This window comes from Elephantulus edwardii, unplaced genomic scaffold (assembly GCF_000299155.1).
Source record: "Elephantulus edwardii isolate Elephantulus edwardi_28Jun2011 unplaced genomic scaffold, EleEdw1.0 scaffold00022, whole genome shotgun sequence".
Taxonomy (NCBI): Eukaryota; Metazoa; Chordata; class Mammalia; order Macroscelidea; family Macroscelididae; genus Elephantulus; species Elephantulus edwardii.
The window spans coordinates 4,385,101-4,401,973 of NW_006399772.1; the positions used below are offsets into that span (position 1 = coordinate 4,385,101).

General features: G+C 37.8%; 1 protein-coding gene across 1 annotated transcript in view; it reads left to right on the forward strand.

Annotated features, from left to right (window-relative positions):
* Window positions 1–16,873, forward strand: part of MAGI2 (membrane associated guanylate kinase, WW and PDZ domain containing 2) — a 1,911,292-nt gene that overhangs the window by 1,679,804 nt on the left and 214,615 nt on the right. Inside the window, exon 11 of the mRNA XM_006882679.1 lies at window positions 9,736–9,767. Coding sequence (XP_006882741.1) covers window positions 9,736–9,767 — 32 coding nt within the window. The remainder of the gene's footprint in view (window positions 1–9,735; window positions 9,768–16,873) is intronic.

Sequence of the window (16,873 nt, forward strand, 5' to 3'; positions counted from 1 at the left end):
AATATTCTGAGATTACTGATTTAATTTCATCTGGTTGTGTTATGATGCCACCGCTCTAATTTCTTGTTTTAGTGGTATCTTCTCTTTATTCTCTTTTGTTAAGTTTGTCTATAGTTTATCTATTTTTATTGACCTTTTCTAAGAACCAGCTCCTGGTCTTATTGATGGTCTCAATTGCTTTTCTGTTTTCTAACTCATTGATTTCTAGCTCTTGTCTTTATAGTATTCTTTCTTCTAGATGAGATTAGATTGTTGCTCTTTTTCTGTATGATGTAGCTGTTGTGTTAGGACATTGATTTTACTTCTTTCTTCCTTTTTTATGTTTGCCTGTTGCTATGAACTGTCCCCTGAGGACTGCCTTAACTGTATCCCAGAGGTTTTTGTGTATTGTCATTTTTCCATTTCTTTTGTTATCTTTGTGTGTGTGTGTGTATGTGTGTGTGTGTCTTTACCCATGTTCTATTTTCCTTATAAACTGTAACTTGATGTATTTTGCTTTAGTTATCTGAATACTCCAGTAAATAAATATGTTTAAATGTGTGCATGTACTCACACCACACACACCACATTGCTGAGTGTAAGAGTCAATAAATGATCACTACAGAAAACATGGATCAAGTCCTTTTAGATCCTGCAATGGAATTATGATTTATAGCTTTCTAGAGAAGTAACCACTAGAAACCATAAAAGAACAAATATACAAGGAAAATGTTGTACCATTACTTGAAAGAGATAGCTTTTATCTATGAACTTGATTGTAAAAAGTACTGCCTTGGTTTTTAAAGGCTTGGGGGGTGAGGGGGAAGCTGTTCACATCCCTATTCCTGTTTCTCTGTGAAAATGAGTGATGAGAATTGAAAATATTATGAGTCTCAGTAAAGACTACTAAATGCTTAAGACCGAAAAGTATATCAGGCAAGATGGAACGGTTTCCAGAGGACTAATGGTGTGCCTATGGTTACTGAGTCAAGAAACAGCAATCAAGCTTAACAAGAAGTTTTAAATAACTGTTCCAAGTAGCACGGTTACACACAAGTACACACAGAGAGGGTATGGGAAATCACAACAGCAAAGTGTGTGTATGAAAAACTTCCTAGATTTCAGAAGTCTTATCTTTCTTCAGGGATAGCTTCTACCAGAAGGCTTCCAAAAATAAGTCCAATATAACATCTGTCTGTCTGTTGGAGAATTTTAAAGTTTTAGTTTCATTTCTGGAAGCTCTGATGACCTAGTGGGTAAGAAGTCACACTGTTGCCCCAAAGGCAAATGATTCCAATCCACCAACAAACTCTCAATTAAACACATCACTAGCATAACCCCACCAAGCTGAGTAGCAAAAGACCAAACCCCACATCCCTCCTTAGGTAAGACAGTTACTCCATTTAAATATTACCTTAATTCTGGATCCCTACAGACCTAAGAAACATGATGAATTACATTGTTTTACTCTTCTCGTAAAGTGATCTTTATATATGATAAATAATAATAAGTATAATAAAGAGATCTTTTTATTATAAAGAAAAGTACATTGAGATGCAATTAGTACATTAGCTATGACTGAGTTAGACTGCTTAAGTGTCTAGATAACTGTATGTTATTTCTCTAGATTTTTTTCCTATAAATAGGTTAGGGATCTGAGTTGTTTCTATTTTGGACAAATACCAATTTTAAAGGTGATAAATATAGCATGTGGTAGCTTTCAATATTTCATTTTTATTGTGCCTCTCATTGGCACTGGACCTACCATCAACATGAGCCAAAAATGCTAAAAGTGAAATATGGAAAGAAAATCCATGTTCTTTTGTATGATAGCTTATGTTTTTAGCTTGCTAAGGTCATATATATAATATTGCTCTCTCCATCTCCAACATCTCTTTTTAACTTTTATTGTGTTTTTAGGGAAAGTTCACAGAAAGTTTAGGTTTTCATTCATTTATCAGTACATATTTTCCTCCCTCCCAACCCCAGCTTCTCTTTTTGTAATGCATGTCTGTTCTAGTCTACTTACCCATTCCTTTCAGATAGTCCTTCTCTTCACCTGTTCTAGAATAGTGTTCACTCATTATCCATCCTTTCTTGTCCTGTTCTTTCTGTCCTATGTCTATTCTGGTTTTTTACAAAAGTGGTATTATGCAATATTTGTCTTTCTCTGACTGAGATAATTCACACAGCATGCCTTCTAGACTCTTCTATGTTGTATGGTGTTTTACAAGTTCATTGTCTTTTAATGTTGTGTAATATTGCATTGTGTGAATGTACCACAGTTTTTCTATCCATTTGTTTGTTGATAGACACTTAGGCTCCTTCTTTATGGGAAAAAGCCCTCTGTCTTTCTCCTGCAGAGCTGCTGGTGTATTCTACCTGCTGATTGATTAGTTAACAATCCAAACATGTAACACTTCCTACAAACAGTGCTTGTATAAAGAGCAGTGGCAACATGGCAACGACTATTAGAGACAATTCCAGCCTCTACTAATTCCACAAGAGGAAATTTCTCCCATCAACAGCCTCAGTAACACAAAACCAATTCCTGTGAGGGCAGACATGCCCCCCATGGCCCCACACCTATTTCTACTAATTCTTTTTTTAAATTATTATTAAATTTTATTAGTTTTAATGAACATTTACAGAGATTTTGGGTTTTCATTCATTCACTCATTGTTGCACTGTTTCTCTACCCTCCTCCCCAGTTAGTTCTTCTTCCCCCCCCCAAATGTCTGTTTTAATTGTCCAATTGCCATAGTGCTTGTTAAAGTCAGCTCTGATTAATCTCCTTTGTCAGTGTGTCCCTTGCCATTCCCTATCACTCCTCCCTGAGAGAGACTTCACCCTGATTCATAAGGAAAAGGGGATGGCGTATTCTCTTAGCTACTTCCTGCTGAAAAGGGACGCTGTAGGTTTCAGGGTGAAGATCTTCTCTCACTACTCTAAAGGGGCCCTTTGGCAGTAGGAAACACATAGACTATTATGGAGATTGATTTTCTCCTAATTCTTATACCAACCCTATTGTCCTACAGGGTCTGAAATCCATTGCAAAAGCTCACAAACCACAAAGAATCATACTCATGATTATGAGGTTTCTTAGGAAAGTTAACAGGATACAACCTCTTAGTCAGGGCAGCTTCTGAAGTGTGCTCACAGGTCTTTAAGCCTTCTACTTTGTGACTTCAGGCCGGTGTTACAAAGCTCTATTAATCCTACCAACCACGGCATATCCTTCCAAGTTATCTAGCAAGGTTGTCAAAGGGCCATGTTTCTAGTTACATGGGGTAGCAGTCCTAGGTCAGCTCTGTCTGACGTTGGATGTCTGGTTGTCTGCTGTGCCTGTGGTGAATGCTGGTTTTGTGGTCTGGTTGGTAAAAGAATCTCTGGCCCCTAATGTCATGCACTGCATTCTCCTTTTCTTCTTTGCTGGTGGTGAAATTCTATCCCCATCCTTCCTTTTTTTGTTTGCTTGCTTGCTTGCTTTTGCTGCTATTAAACAGGAACAAAACTTAAAGGAAATTTGAGCATAAGGTTTTTTTCTGAACTGTCATTAAATATGTATATAAAACAAAACAAAGCCCATTAACCCACAGGGACTCTCCAACAGGTTTCCAAAGCTATAAAGCTTTAAAACTACCCATCATTCTCTTATAGAACAGCTAGTAGATTCAAACTGCTGACCTTTTGGTTAGCCATGTAACCTGTAGTGCACCATCTACCACCAGAATTCCTTATACACATATAAAAACCAAACTAAATTCTAAGTCATAGTGACACTTGACTGGATTTCCAAAGTGGTAAATAGTTCTTACAGGAGACTGCCCATCTTTTTCCCAACAAATGGCTAGTAGATTGAAACTGACCTCACAGTACGGTAAAAGACCAAACCACCAGATTCCAGGAAAAGCAAATGACTCAAAGAAGCCAAGTATAATGGGGCTTATAGAGACAAGTTTTTGTAGTTGTTATGTGCTATAGAGTTGGAATTGACTCTTAGCTGACCCTCCAATGTGTTTTCAGAGGCAATTAATTGTAAGGGAGATTGTCCACCCTTCTCCCATGGAGCAGCCGGTGGATTTGAACCATGTTCCTTGAGTAATGCAGAGCAAGTCCTTACCACTAGGCCACTAGAACTCCACAAATACAGGAAAGAGAGAAGAAGTGGGGGGAGGGAGGGAGGGAGAAGTGGAGAGAGAGAAAGAGAGATCTCTCTATAATATCACCCATTGACCAATTTTTTTTTCTTCTAATAGCAGGAGTGGCAACCCCTTCTTTAAATAACATGCCTACGGAAACTCTATGAACTTTGATAAATGTTGATAGTTGTAGAGGGCCTTCACGACTTCTTCATAGGGTCACAATGAGTCGTGCTGGACTCAATCAACGACAGCAACAATATTCTTATTGGCTTGCATATAGTAATTTATATACATTGTGTTTCGTTCATGGTCATTGTGTTTTATACAATCTTTCATTTACATTGTGTTTCATACAATCACATACATTGTCTTTTATACGATTAATTACTATTGTTCTATGCTATTATATGGTAGTACTGGAGGTCTAATAGCAAGAAGGTGCTCCCTTGCCTCTGAAAACTGGCTGGAGGGTTGGTTCTGACTCACTGGCACATAACAAAAACCTACCTATTGCACCTCATCTTTTCAAGTCCCTGTTGAATCCCACCTTTTCCTTCACACTCCCCTCTACCCACTAACCTCTGCTATCCTAGTGATTTCCACCCTTCCTTTTCCCCCCACACCCTTCCTCTTTTCACTTTGGAATGTTTATACACATCTTGCTCAGTTATCCTTCTATTCTTACAGTAATGGCCTTATGCTGTATTTGTTCATATGAGACTGAGTTCTTTCACTCACCATAATGCTCTCTAAACTCTTTCACGTTATATAGAATTTTATTACAGCATTTTACTAAAATCATTATTCCTTAGTACTGCATAGTTTTCCATTGAGTGAATGTAGCACAGTTTTCATTCATTTGTTGATGAGAATTTTGGCTATTTCCATCTTCTTCCTATTGTGAATAACACTGCTATAAACACAAGTGTACAAATCTCCATTTGTGTCTCATTTCTATTTTTCTTGGGGTTTATTCCTAGCAGTGCCATAGCTGGGTCATGTGGGATTTCTGTGTTCGGGATTTTTAAGAAATTACAAACTGCCTTCCTGAATATTGTACCATTTTACAATCCCACTAGCAGTGCATGGAAGTTCTAATCTCTCTGCATCCTGTCCAAGATGTATTGCTTGTTGCTCTGTTAGACTTTATTACTGATACTAGTGTGAGATGGTATCTCATTGTTGTTTTGATTTTTGTATCTCTGATTACAAGTGATTTTGAATAGTTCTTAATGTGTATGTTTGTCATCTGAATGTCTTTTTTTGTAAAGAGTTTTTCATGTCTTTTGCCCATTTTGTGACTGGCTTATCAGGTTTTTTTCTTGTGGAGGTCCAGTAATATCCTGTAAACTTTTGTTATAAGACTCTTAGCTGAGATTTGCCAAATGTTTTTTCTCAGTCTATAGGCATTTTTTTTCATCATATTGGAAAAACTATTTTATGTACACAGGAATTCAATATTTAGAAGGTTCAATTCTATCCTCTCCTGTTTGTGTATTTCTGGCTTTATTTGCAAGCTTATTTATGCTGTAGGCTAAGTCTTCTAACTTTGGTCCCATGTTGTATCTTATGACACTTAAGGTTTTGGGTTTTACCCTTAGGGTCTCTGATCTTCCTAGAGTTGATTTTTGTGTATGATGCGAGATGTGGGTCCTGCTTTAGCTTTCTAAAAGTGGCAGTCCAGTTTTGCCAGCATAATTTGTTGAAGAGGTTGTCATTTCCACATTTGATAGGTTCTTATTCCTTAGTAGCTGGGTTGGTTTCTGGGTTCTTGATTGTTTTCCACTGATTGATGTTTCTGTTGTTGTACCAATACCATGCTGTTTTGATTACTGCGGCTGTGTAGAATGTTTTGAGGTCAGGGAGTGCTATGCCTCCTACTCTGTTTATGTTTTTCAGAAGAGCTTTACTTATTCTGGATCTCCTTACTCTCCAAATAATCCTACCATTTGCCTTTTCTGTCTCTTGCTATTGTCAATAATACTGCTATGAACATAGGTATACCTATGAAAAATGAGTTTTGCATCAGTACTGGGATTCCTTTGAACATGTAAATTGCTTTTAGTAGTTATTGAAATTTTCGCGATGCTGAGTCTTCCTATCTATGAACAAAGAATATTTTTCCATTTAATTAGTAGGTCTTTTATTGTTTATGTAATAGCATTTTGACATTTTCCTTATAAAGGTCCTTTGTGTCTCTAGTTAGTTTCATTCCCAAGTCAACTTGTGGTTGACTACTTTGAAAAGTATTATTTTCTTAGTTTCTTTTTCCATGCTGTCTTTGTTGCTGTAGAGAAATTGATGTTTTTCTTCCTTCCTCTACTTAACTATCAAGTTACTTCTAGCATGGCTACAAATAATCTGATCTTCCATCCCTTTGAAACTTAAATTAGAAGATAAAGGCTTTCTACCATTTTCTAATAAGAAATTTACATTGTTGAAGGGAAGTTTATGGGTGGCTTTTTATGGTCGGTATTTTGTTTAGTGGGTCAGAAATACCTTAAAATCAGAGTAATACCATCAGCACTATCTCCCTGCCTAAAGAAAAAGAGGGGGAAAATCCACACCAAGAAACCTCAAAATCCACCGCTTTCCATTCCTTTCCAACTCTGAGGGACCTTATAATTCAGAATAGAATTGCCATATAAGATTTCTGAGGCTATAAGCCTTTACAAACAGAAGATGTTTATTATTCATTTTCCTCTTAAGCACTGCCTTTTTTGGAAACTAATTTCATATTCTTCACAAAGAGAAAATATTCAGTCTCTTCATTTTCTCAGTGGTCTTCTCATTACAACTAGGTCAATAGAATCATCGTGCCATTTGAGATCATGTCATGTATATTGAACCCATCAGCTTAATACATTTGGAAAGAAGTGTGGCTTTGATGAGAAGTGGTTCACTTAATCTACAAATATTTTACACTCTTCTTGCAGAACTTTGTGCTAACATTGAAGTAGAAGGTTTTATTACTACTATTGCTCATTGTCATTGCATCAATTCTGACTCATAATGATTTCCCATCATCAAAATTCCAAGACTAAATCTTTATAGAAGGAGTAGTTGGTAAATTCAAACCACCAACCTATCAAGTAATAGCAGAATAAATAATGTACCACAGAGTTTGTTGGAATAAAAGGATAAATGAGAGTAGATGCTCTCTAGACAAAAGCAGTTAGGAAGCAGTCACGTAAAAGATGAAAATAGAATGTTGTTGCTATTGTTGTTGATTGCCATCAAGTCGAGCACAACTCATAGCGACCCTATGAACAAAAGACCCGAAGCCTTTCTGTATCTTTATTTTTCCAAGCTCATAGAGTTTCCAGAGGCATGTTGTTTAAGAAGTGGATGCCACTCCTGCTTCTAAAGAATAGAATAAGATGTATAATATAGGTCATCTGCTCACTCACTCAACTCCTTATGCTTGAGAAGGAACTGACTAAAGCTGAGCCTTTACTAGGTTTCCTAGGCCATAAATCACACAGGAGGTGGTTATACATCCTTTTTCCTCAGAGCTGCCAGTGGATTCAAATCTCTAGAGGTGTGCTGTTGAATTAGCAGCTCACTTTTCTACAGGTTGTTCTATTAGAATTACTTTTAACCTATAAAATACGCACACACACATATAATATACATGTATATATGTATATATATTTTAAAGTTAAGTCTAATGAAGGCTTGTTGGTTGATTTTTAACTAGATAAGCAGACTAGAATTGCTTTCACTATGTAGGTATCAAAAATAAGCATGATGTTGCTGTTACTGTTACATGTTGTTGAGTTACCTGCAACTCATAGCAACTCTATGTACAAAAGCTCTGAAGCCTGCCCTGTCCTGAGCCAATCTCACTGATTCAGAGACACCCAACCCCAATACCCTAGTCAATGTGTCAATCGTTTTATCCAGGGTCTTCTCCCCTGCACTGTCCTTCTACCCTTCCAGGCATGATGTCCTTCTCCAAAGACTGGTCCCTCCTGGCTATATGCCCAAAGTATATGAGATGGAGTTTCAAAATCCTTTCCTCTAAGAAGAAGCTTGGTCTCTTACCTCTAAAAATCTTAATTTCTTCATCTCAGTAAGAATAGCAAAATTTAACAGAACAGCAAACATCAAATGCTGGTGAGGTTGCAGAGAAATGGGAACCCTTATTCACTGTTGGTGGGAGTGTAAAATGGTGCAACCACTATGGAAGGCTGTATGGCACTTTCTCAAAAAGTTGCAAATAAAAATACCATTTGACCCAGTAATTCCATTACTGAAAATAAACCCTGAAAAAATCATAACCAACACTCAAGCAGATATATGCACACCAATGTTTGTTGCAGCTTTGTTCACAATAACAAAGAGCTGGAAACAACTCAAGTGCCCATAAACAAATGAATGAATAGAGAAGCTCTGGTATATTCACACAATGGAATACTATGCTGCATTGAAAAACAAGGCATTCATGAAATATTATAGAAAATGGATAACCCTGGAGGACATTATGCTGAGGGAAATATCTCCGTCACAAAAGGACAAATATTGCATAGGACCACTGTTGTAGAATGGGACTGACACTGGGGTTGAGGGAAGACCAAGAAAGACGGGATAAATGATGTATACTGCATTAAAACAGATGTGAGAGAGAACTATTTAGAAAGCATATATGATTAAGTATTATTGTCATCACAGGAATCCAGAATGAAGTCTGTAACAGTGGAGTAGACTTTGGGGGGAGGGATTGTATAACAATGAAATAATTTTTCTTTTACTTTTCAAAGAGAAGAGCTAATGGGGAGGAGGGGGTGGGTAGGGAGAAAAGTGCAACAATGAATGAATGAATACCCTAAGTCTCTGTAAACTTTCATTAAAATTAATATGTTTATTATTATTTTATTATTTTTATGTGAGAGTGCCGTCAAATCAGATCTGACTGGAAGAAGAGGAGATTGTCCCTCCTTCCCCGGCAGAGCATCTGGTGGATTCGAATCGTGCGCCTCTGGGATTATAGTTGCAGCTCCTTGCCACTAGGCCACCAGAGCTCCCCAAAATTAATACCATTTTTTAAAAAGAAAATATCTTAATTTTCTTTATACTCCAAAATCTGAATTTCTATATAAAACTAAGATAGTGTGACCAAAGGCCATTAAGAATATCATATTCTCTCTTAATAAAAATGCAAACTTACTGCCTTTGACTCGGTTCCAACTAGAAAGCCTCCATTGGGTTTCTGAGGCTATAAATGGTAACTGGACGACACTGTCCTTATTTCTCCTACTTAAAAACCTGCAGGTGTGGCTTGGCTTTCAATGAGCGGCACACCTCGCTGTGGTCTGCGATACCGGGACTCCATATTCTGATTTGGATTTTGTAAAGTGACAGCCATACTCAACTTCTCTGTGCCTCAGTGTCTTCAATACCAAAATAAGGAAATTGTTCTTAGAATCATCAGTACAGTACCGTTGAAGGATTTTTTTTTGAGAAAACTATACAATCAGACTTACTTAATTATGTGTATTCTTTAACTGTTCAATAATTTAAAATCAATTGCGATTATCTGAATATTATACCACCAAGAAGTGGTAGTATGGTATATTTTCAAAGTTCAATTTTTTTTTCTTTGTTACAGGTTTCTTTTCTCCATGGAAAACTCCAAAGCCTGTAAGTTGAAATTGCTATACTTCTTTCTTTATTTTTAGTTATTAATCTCATTTATTAAGAGTTTTGTGGGATAACCAAAGTCCCTTACCTTCTGAACTTCTGTAATGACAAAAATCATATTATCCTTGTCTCTTCTTTTCTCCTCCTTTTTTTCTGATTTACTCTATTATTTTGTACCAAGGATATAATTTTAAAACATAATTTATGCTTGCCTCTTAATTCCCAGAGTAGCTTCATCTTACATCCCTATATAATTTTTCCTGTTTGTTTTCAAACACTATTCATGATAGTGTACTGGGGGGAAAATGTAACAAACTTTTGTTTTCTCCTTTCAAAAATACTGTATCTTTATAACATTGATCTTTCCCCCCTTATATGTATATGACAACAGTCACCACAAAATTCACTCAAAAAAGTGCATTTGGATCTTAGACACCAGTAATATCTGTCTTTTGTGCTTAGTTGTCATGTACTGTCCAGAATTCTGATATATTAGTATGTTACTAAGTGATATTGCGAATATTTTTGTGAGGTAGAGGAAAGCAAGTTGATCAGCTATAGCAGCTATAGATAATCTTAACTTGCCGTTGTATTGAAAGTCATAATTGCCAAAAGCTAGCACTGAATTGTTCGGATCCTGTTTTATGAATACTGCACCTTACTGAAATGTCTAAAATTCCCAAACACCGTGTAGTGAAGGAGGTCGAATTTGGGGGGAAGGAAAGGGAATCTCTATAAACTACATCTTCTGCTTGCTTTTTCCTTTTATTTATTCCTACTACAAGGAGTTGAGACTTCAGTGGGCCCTAATTTGGTCACTGAGTAGGAAACTCCTAGATTTATCTTATGCTCTTCCATTCCTCTTACACATATGGAGCTACATGATACAATTTTGTATACCTCTCAAATACAAACTGCATTAATCTACCAATATACCTTAAAGTACCTTAAGAACATATTAAAATGAAATGCTCTTGAGCTTCACGGTTTTTCTGAGATCTAGATCTCTTTCAAGAAGTGATGAGGGAACCAGGAGCTGAGGAAGAGGGGTACACACTCAACACACATATTCTTATTTACAATCTGGTTCATCTGATCTGCAGAGAAACTCTGATAGGAAAATCAGTTCTATTTAGGTATAGGAAAACCACTGAGTAATGGGTGCAGTTTTTAAAAGAGATATTTAAAATGAATATGAAATTCAGGTTATCTTGACCAACCAAAATCCAAATAATTACTTTGTTTCCACTGCTAAACTTAAATCTGTGTTCAGCAGTTGCGCACATCTGTATCTAATTTAATAAGAAATCTTGCAACCCCCTCATGTGCTGCAATTATGTAATCTTGTAATTTCCTTATAGGTACTACATTTACACAAATTATGCCACTTGGTGCAATTACAACATTTACTGTCAGTATAGTAATCACCTCAATAGTCAATAATTCAAAAAAAGGTTTTATAGAGTCCGATTTACAATTAATCCTGAACCCATGTATCCCTACAAAAGGTCAGACTCCCAGGTTCTAGGCTGAGTGAAGTTAGAGTACTGTTGACATCTGTATCCTCTGTGTATTTACTTAGAAACCTTCTAGACTAAGGAGTGAAAACAGATAGTGTGTGGTATCGTGGTTTAGGATGGAAGGCATGCTGTCTAGGTGCCCATTTTCTACTTCTCCTTCCTATCTATGTGACCCTAAACTAGCTGGTTAAGCTCTCAGTGTCTCCAATTCTCCAACTGTAAACTGAAGATAATAATAGTGTCTTTCTCATATGGTTATTGTGAATATTCTGTTAGTTAATCCATATAAAGTGCTTAGAACAGTGCCTCTAGAGTTTAGGGCTCAAAAATATTAAGTACTATCACAAAATGAGAACAAACCATCTGTGTAGAAACCCTTATTAAATATGTTACAGTATAAGAAATGTATCTCACTAATTAGCTTGAGCATAAATACATAAATATATACCCAAAGTATATGGATTTACAACTCTTTTCTCTGAAGAATAATTATTAAATTCTTTGTCAGGCTAAGGAAATGTTAATATATGCAAGAACATATATTCGTCCCCTGGTCCTATATCATTCCCTGACCCTTGGATACATCTTAAGCCAACTATGTCAAGTAGTTCACTTCCTGTATAATACATGTATACTAATTATAATGAATTCATAGCCTTTCCTTCTAAAAGAAATTCAAGTTCATTCTTCAAGTACAGAATCAATCCAAATGCCTTCATCTACCTTCCCTGCCTTGAAATAGTAAGAGGATGCATTTAGATTACCTTAAATTCTATAATAAGAAAAAACAACACATAAACAGAGGATTTTTTTGGAGGAAAGAAAGAAAATCCCACCTTATTTAGAAGTTCTCTACTCTCTGGACCCACTCTGGAATCAGCAGATTTAAAAAAACTGCCTCTGGAAACCCTATGAACCTGGAGAAAGGACGAAAGTTATACAGGTGTCCAGGACTTTTGTTCATAGGGTCTCTACGAGTCACCTACGACTCGGCAGCACTTAACAACAACAACAACAAGAAGCACAAATAAGATTGGATTTTTGTTTTATTGTCTGATGCCTCACTCTGTTCTGTGTCTTCTCTGCCCAATGATATTTCAGTGACCATCTGCTGGATGTCCTGAGATATTCACTCATTCACCGAGAACAATAGAGATGCAAGACTGTTCTCAAATAAAGATCTTCATTACTTCCATTTTTATTTATTCTGGTGAGGTGTTTCTAAATATTGGCCTAGATATGAGCATGACTGAAACTGAACAGGCAAGGACCAGTCAGAGGGCTCTTTGAGAACCAAAAGCTTGAGGCTTAATAAAAACTTAAGACAGGTATTATGTTAAGGCTAGGAAGCCAGAAAGTGAAGCCTATAGACCTGGACAAGAGGCAGGTTTAGAATCTAGCAGATTAAAGAAGGCAAAGTGAGACAAGTAAACACAGAATGTCCCAGCTGGATAGCAAAAGTCCACAGAACAAGCTGTCTAAGAAAGTAGGGAAGGGTCAACAAAACCACCCTTCAGAAGATGCACTCAAGTCTAAACACCAGCCCTAGTGAACCTTCACCCCAAGGCTGTGGTGTGCTCTGTAATCTTCGGAGTTACAAGCAAACTCCATTTGAGGGGCGTAGGGACTGTGAGTCTACATTTTCAGCAATTTTGATGGTGCAGTGATTTTCTGCTGTAGAGTCTTTTAAGAAACACTGACAGAGAGGGCCCGAGGGTTGATGAATGGCACAGCAAAAGGTCATGAATGCTTTTCTAAGCATGAACTGGATTCTTGACTAATTCCTCAATCTCTCTACTATAAAAATTGTAGATAGAATTTGTCGGTCTGCTACAGAAATTTTCCCAAACAGTGACCATAGCATTATTTGTTCCATAGTTTGAAGATTGTTTGTTTTTTTTTTTTGTAGAAATACTGATATTTCACCTAAAGCGTGTTTGGTCAAATGACTGTACATGAACCGTACACACACACACACACACACACACACCAAGCAAGCCACATGGCTATCAAATAACCTTCAGTGTAAGATGGGTGAAAGAAACAGATGTCTGGTGAAGCCCTATCATGACAAATGGAATACTGTGACTACTTCAGCCATATTTCCAATTGCTTTCTTTTTAGAATTTAGTATTGGAAGCAAAAAGGTTAAAGTCATAGTAAAAATGGATCCACATGATTCTTAAAGTTTAAGTAAGAAATCATAAAAGATATGTTCCTTAACAATAAGTCTTTTATGTAATACAAAAGTCACCCATGATGAATGATCAAAAGAATCCAGAATATCTCATATGAATTTTATCACCAATTGAGTTATAAAATATATATTAAAAATTGTACTAATCAATCGAATATGCAATCAAGATGCATTGATAATAATGGGTGACTGGAATGCAAACGTTGGGAACAGAGAAGAAAATCAGTAGTTGGAAAACATGGACTCGGAGACAGAAATGGAGCTGGAGATAGAAAGATTGAATTTTGCACAATCAATGACTTATTCATCGCAAACACATTATTTAAAAGACATAAACGCAGGTTATACACATGGATCTCAACTGATGGTATGCATAGGAATCAGACTGATTACATCTGTGGAAGGAACCGCTGGAGAAGCGGAATATCAGCTGTGAAAACTAGGAATGGAGCTGATTGTGGAATAGACCACCAACTACTCATATGCAAGTTCAAGCTGAAGCTGAGGAAAATTAAACCAAATCCACAAAAACCAAAATATAACTTTGAGTCTATCCCACCTGAATTTCAGAACCATCTCAAGAACAAGTTTGAGGCCTTGAACACGAATGAACAAAGACCAGATGAGTTGTGGGAGGATATCAAGGGTATCATCCAAGAACAGTGCAAACGTTCATTACAAAGACAGAAGAGGAAGAAAAGACCAAAATGGATGTCAGAAGAAACTCTGAAGATTGCACTGGAGCACAGAGAAGCCAAAGCACGAGGAAGAATTCAAGATACTAAAGAGCTGAACAGAAGATTTCAAAAGGTAGTGCGGGATGACAAAGCAAAATATTACAATGAAATGTGCAAGGAGTTGGAGTCCGAAAACCAAAAGGGTCGAACTTGCTCAGCATTTCTTAAGCTCAAGGAACTGAAGAACAAATTTAAACCTCGAATTGCTATAATCAAGGATGCTTTAGGCAGAATAGTAAATGATCCAGGAGGTATCAAAAGAAGATGGAAATAATATACTGAGTCATTGTATCAAAAGGAATTGGCAGATACAGAAGAATTTAACGAAACAACATATGAGCAAGAGCCTGTGGTGATGAAGAAGTTCAAGCTGCTTTGAAAGAAATAGCAAAAAATACGGCCCCAGGAATAGATGGTATACCAATTGAAGTATTTCAGATAACAGATGTTGCCCTGGATGTGCTCACCAAGTTGTGCCAAGAAATCTAGAGAACAACCACTTGGCCAACTGACTGGAAGAGATCTATATTTGTTCCCATTCCAAAGAAAGGTTGACTCAGCAGAGTGTGGAAACTAGAGAACAATACGTTGATCTCACATGAGAGCAAGATTCTGCTGAAGATTATCCAAAAATTACTGGAACAGCACATCAGTAGAGAACTGCCAGAAGTCCAGGCTGGGTTTAGAAGGGGTCGTGGTACTAGGGATATTGTAGCTAATGTTAGATGAATCTTGGCAGAAAGCAGGGAGTACCAGAAGAATGTCTATCTGTGCTTCATTGATTATGTAAAGGCGTTTGATTGGCTGACTCTGAGAAGAATGGGAATCCCAGAACACGTGATCATGCTAATGCGAAACTTATACTTGAACCAAGAGGCAGTTGTCAGAACAGAGCAAGGAAACACTGCATGGTTCAAAATTGGGAAGGGTGTACGCCAGGGATGCATCCTGTCTCCATACCTCTTCAACCTGTATGCAGAACAGATCATCCAGGAGGCTGGACTCTATGAGGAGAAATGTGGCATCAGGATTGATGGAAGATCCATAAACAATCTGCGTTATGCAGATGACACAACCCTGCTTGCTGAGACTGAGGAGGGCCTGAAGCACTTGCTCCTGAAGGTCAGGGACTGCAGCCTTCAATATGGATTGAGGCTCAATGTCAAGAAGACAAAGATTCTCACCACTGGGCCAATTGGCAGCATCAGGATGGATGATGAAGAGATTGAGATTGTTCACAGTTTTAGTTTGCTTGGCTCCACAGTCAACAGTCTTGGCACCAGCAGCCAGGAAATTAAAAGGTGTATTGCGATGGGAAAGTCTGCTGTTAGGGACCTCGCTAAAGTACTCAAAAGCAACAGCGTGTCTCTGGAGACAAAGGTACGTCTGGTACAGGTATGGTCTTTGCAGTCACTTGTTATGCATCAGAGAACTGGACAATGACCAGGGAGGATAGAAGGAGAATTGATGCTTTTGAGCTTTAGTGTTGGAGAAGAGTGCTGAAGGTGCCATGGACTGCTAAGAGAACAAACATTCATCCTGGAGAGGGTTAAACCGGGTTGCTCCTTGGACGCAAGGATTCTGAGGCTTCATCTGACCTACTTTGGTCATGTTGTAAGGAGAGACTGGTCCTTGGAGAGGGACATCATGCTTGGGAGGGTGGAGGGCAGGCACGGGAGGGGAAGGCCCTCTTTGAGATGGATTGATTCGGTGACTGGGGCAATCAGGATGAGTGTGTCAGAGGCAATGAGATTGGCACAGGACAGCAGAGTTTAGAGCTGGTGTACATAGGGTCGCTATGAGTTGCAAGCAACTCAATGGCACATAACAACAAAGTCTGACTGAAGAGGAGGGGCTGGAGAAAAGAAACCCCAGCTAAAGTGCTAACCTAATTTACAATCAATTCTTCCCATTGTGTTATGGAGAAAAGCTTTGACCTTATAAGGACAGCTTGTTGAGCCTCAGATAAGCCATTTACCCTCTCTGTGGTTCAAGGGCCTCTGTTTAATTTGAGGGAATGGATCCAGCTGAAGGAGTTTTCTTTCTCATTAGTTATATAGAAGCTTAGTTCAGATGAGCCATAAACAGTAGCCCATTATAGGAAACAAAATGAAGCTAATCTTATTGAGAAAAGTGTCAGGTGACTCATTCCTTACCCAGTCTGTTGGCCCAACTTAATCTCTGTCATAGTCCCAAATCTGAGGACCTTGAGAGCCTCCAATTTATAGAGCACAATTCGAAAAACACTAGAGTACACAGTCCCTCACGCCTTTCCAGTTTTCAAATATGTGATTGACAGGTCAAAGCTCAAGTTAGAACCTTGAGCAAATTATGGTTGCATTAAAGCAAAAGTGTGCTGACCTCAAGATATTATATACCAGGCCTGGTTCTTTAAAAAGTAATAACAACAGATAATCTAAACAGGTAAACTGGGCACCAGTAGCCAGGAAATCAAAAAACGTATGGCGATGGGAAAGTCTGCTATTAGGGACCTCTCCAGGGTACTGAAGAGCAATGGTGTCACTCTGGAGACTAAGGTGCGTCTGATACAGGCTGTGGTCTTTGCAATCACTTGTTATGCTTCAGAGAGTTGGACAGTGACTAGGGAGGATAGAAGGAGAATTGATGCCTTTGAGCTGTGGTGCTGGAGAA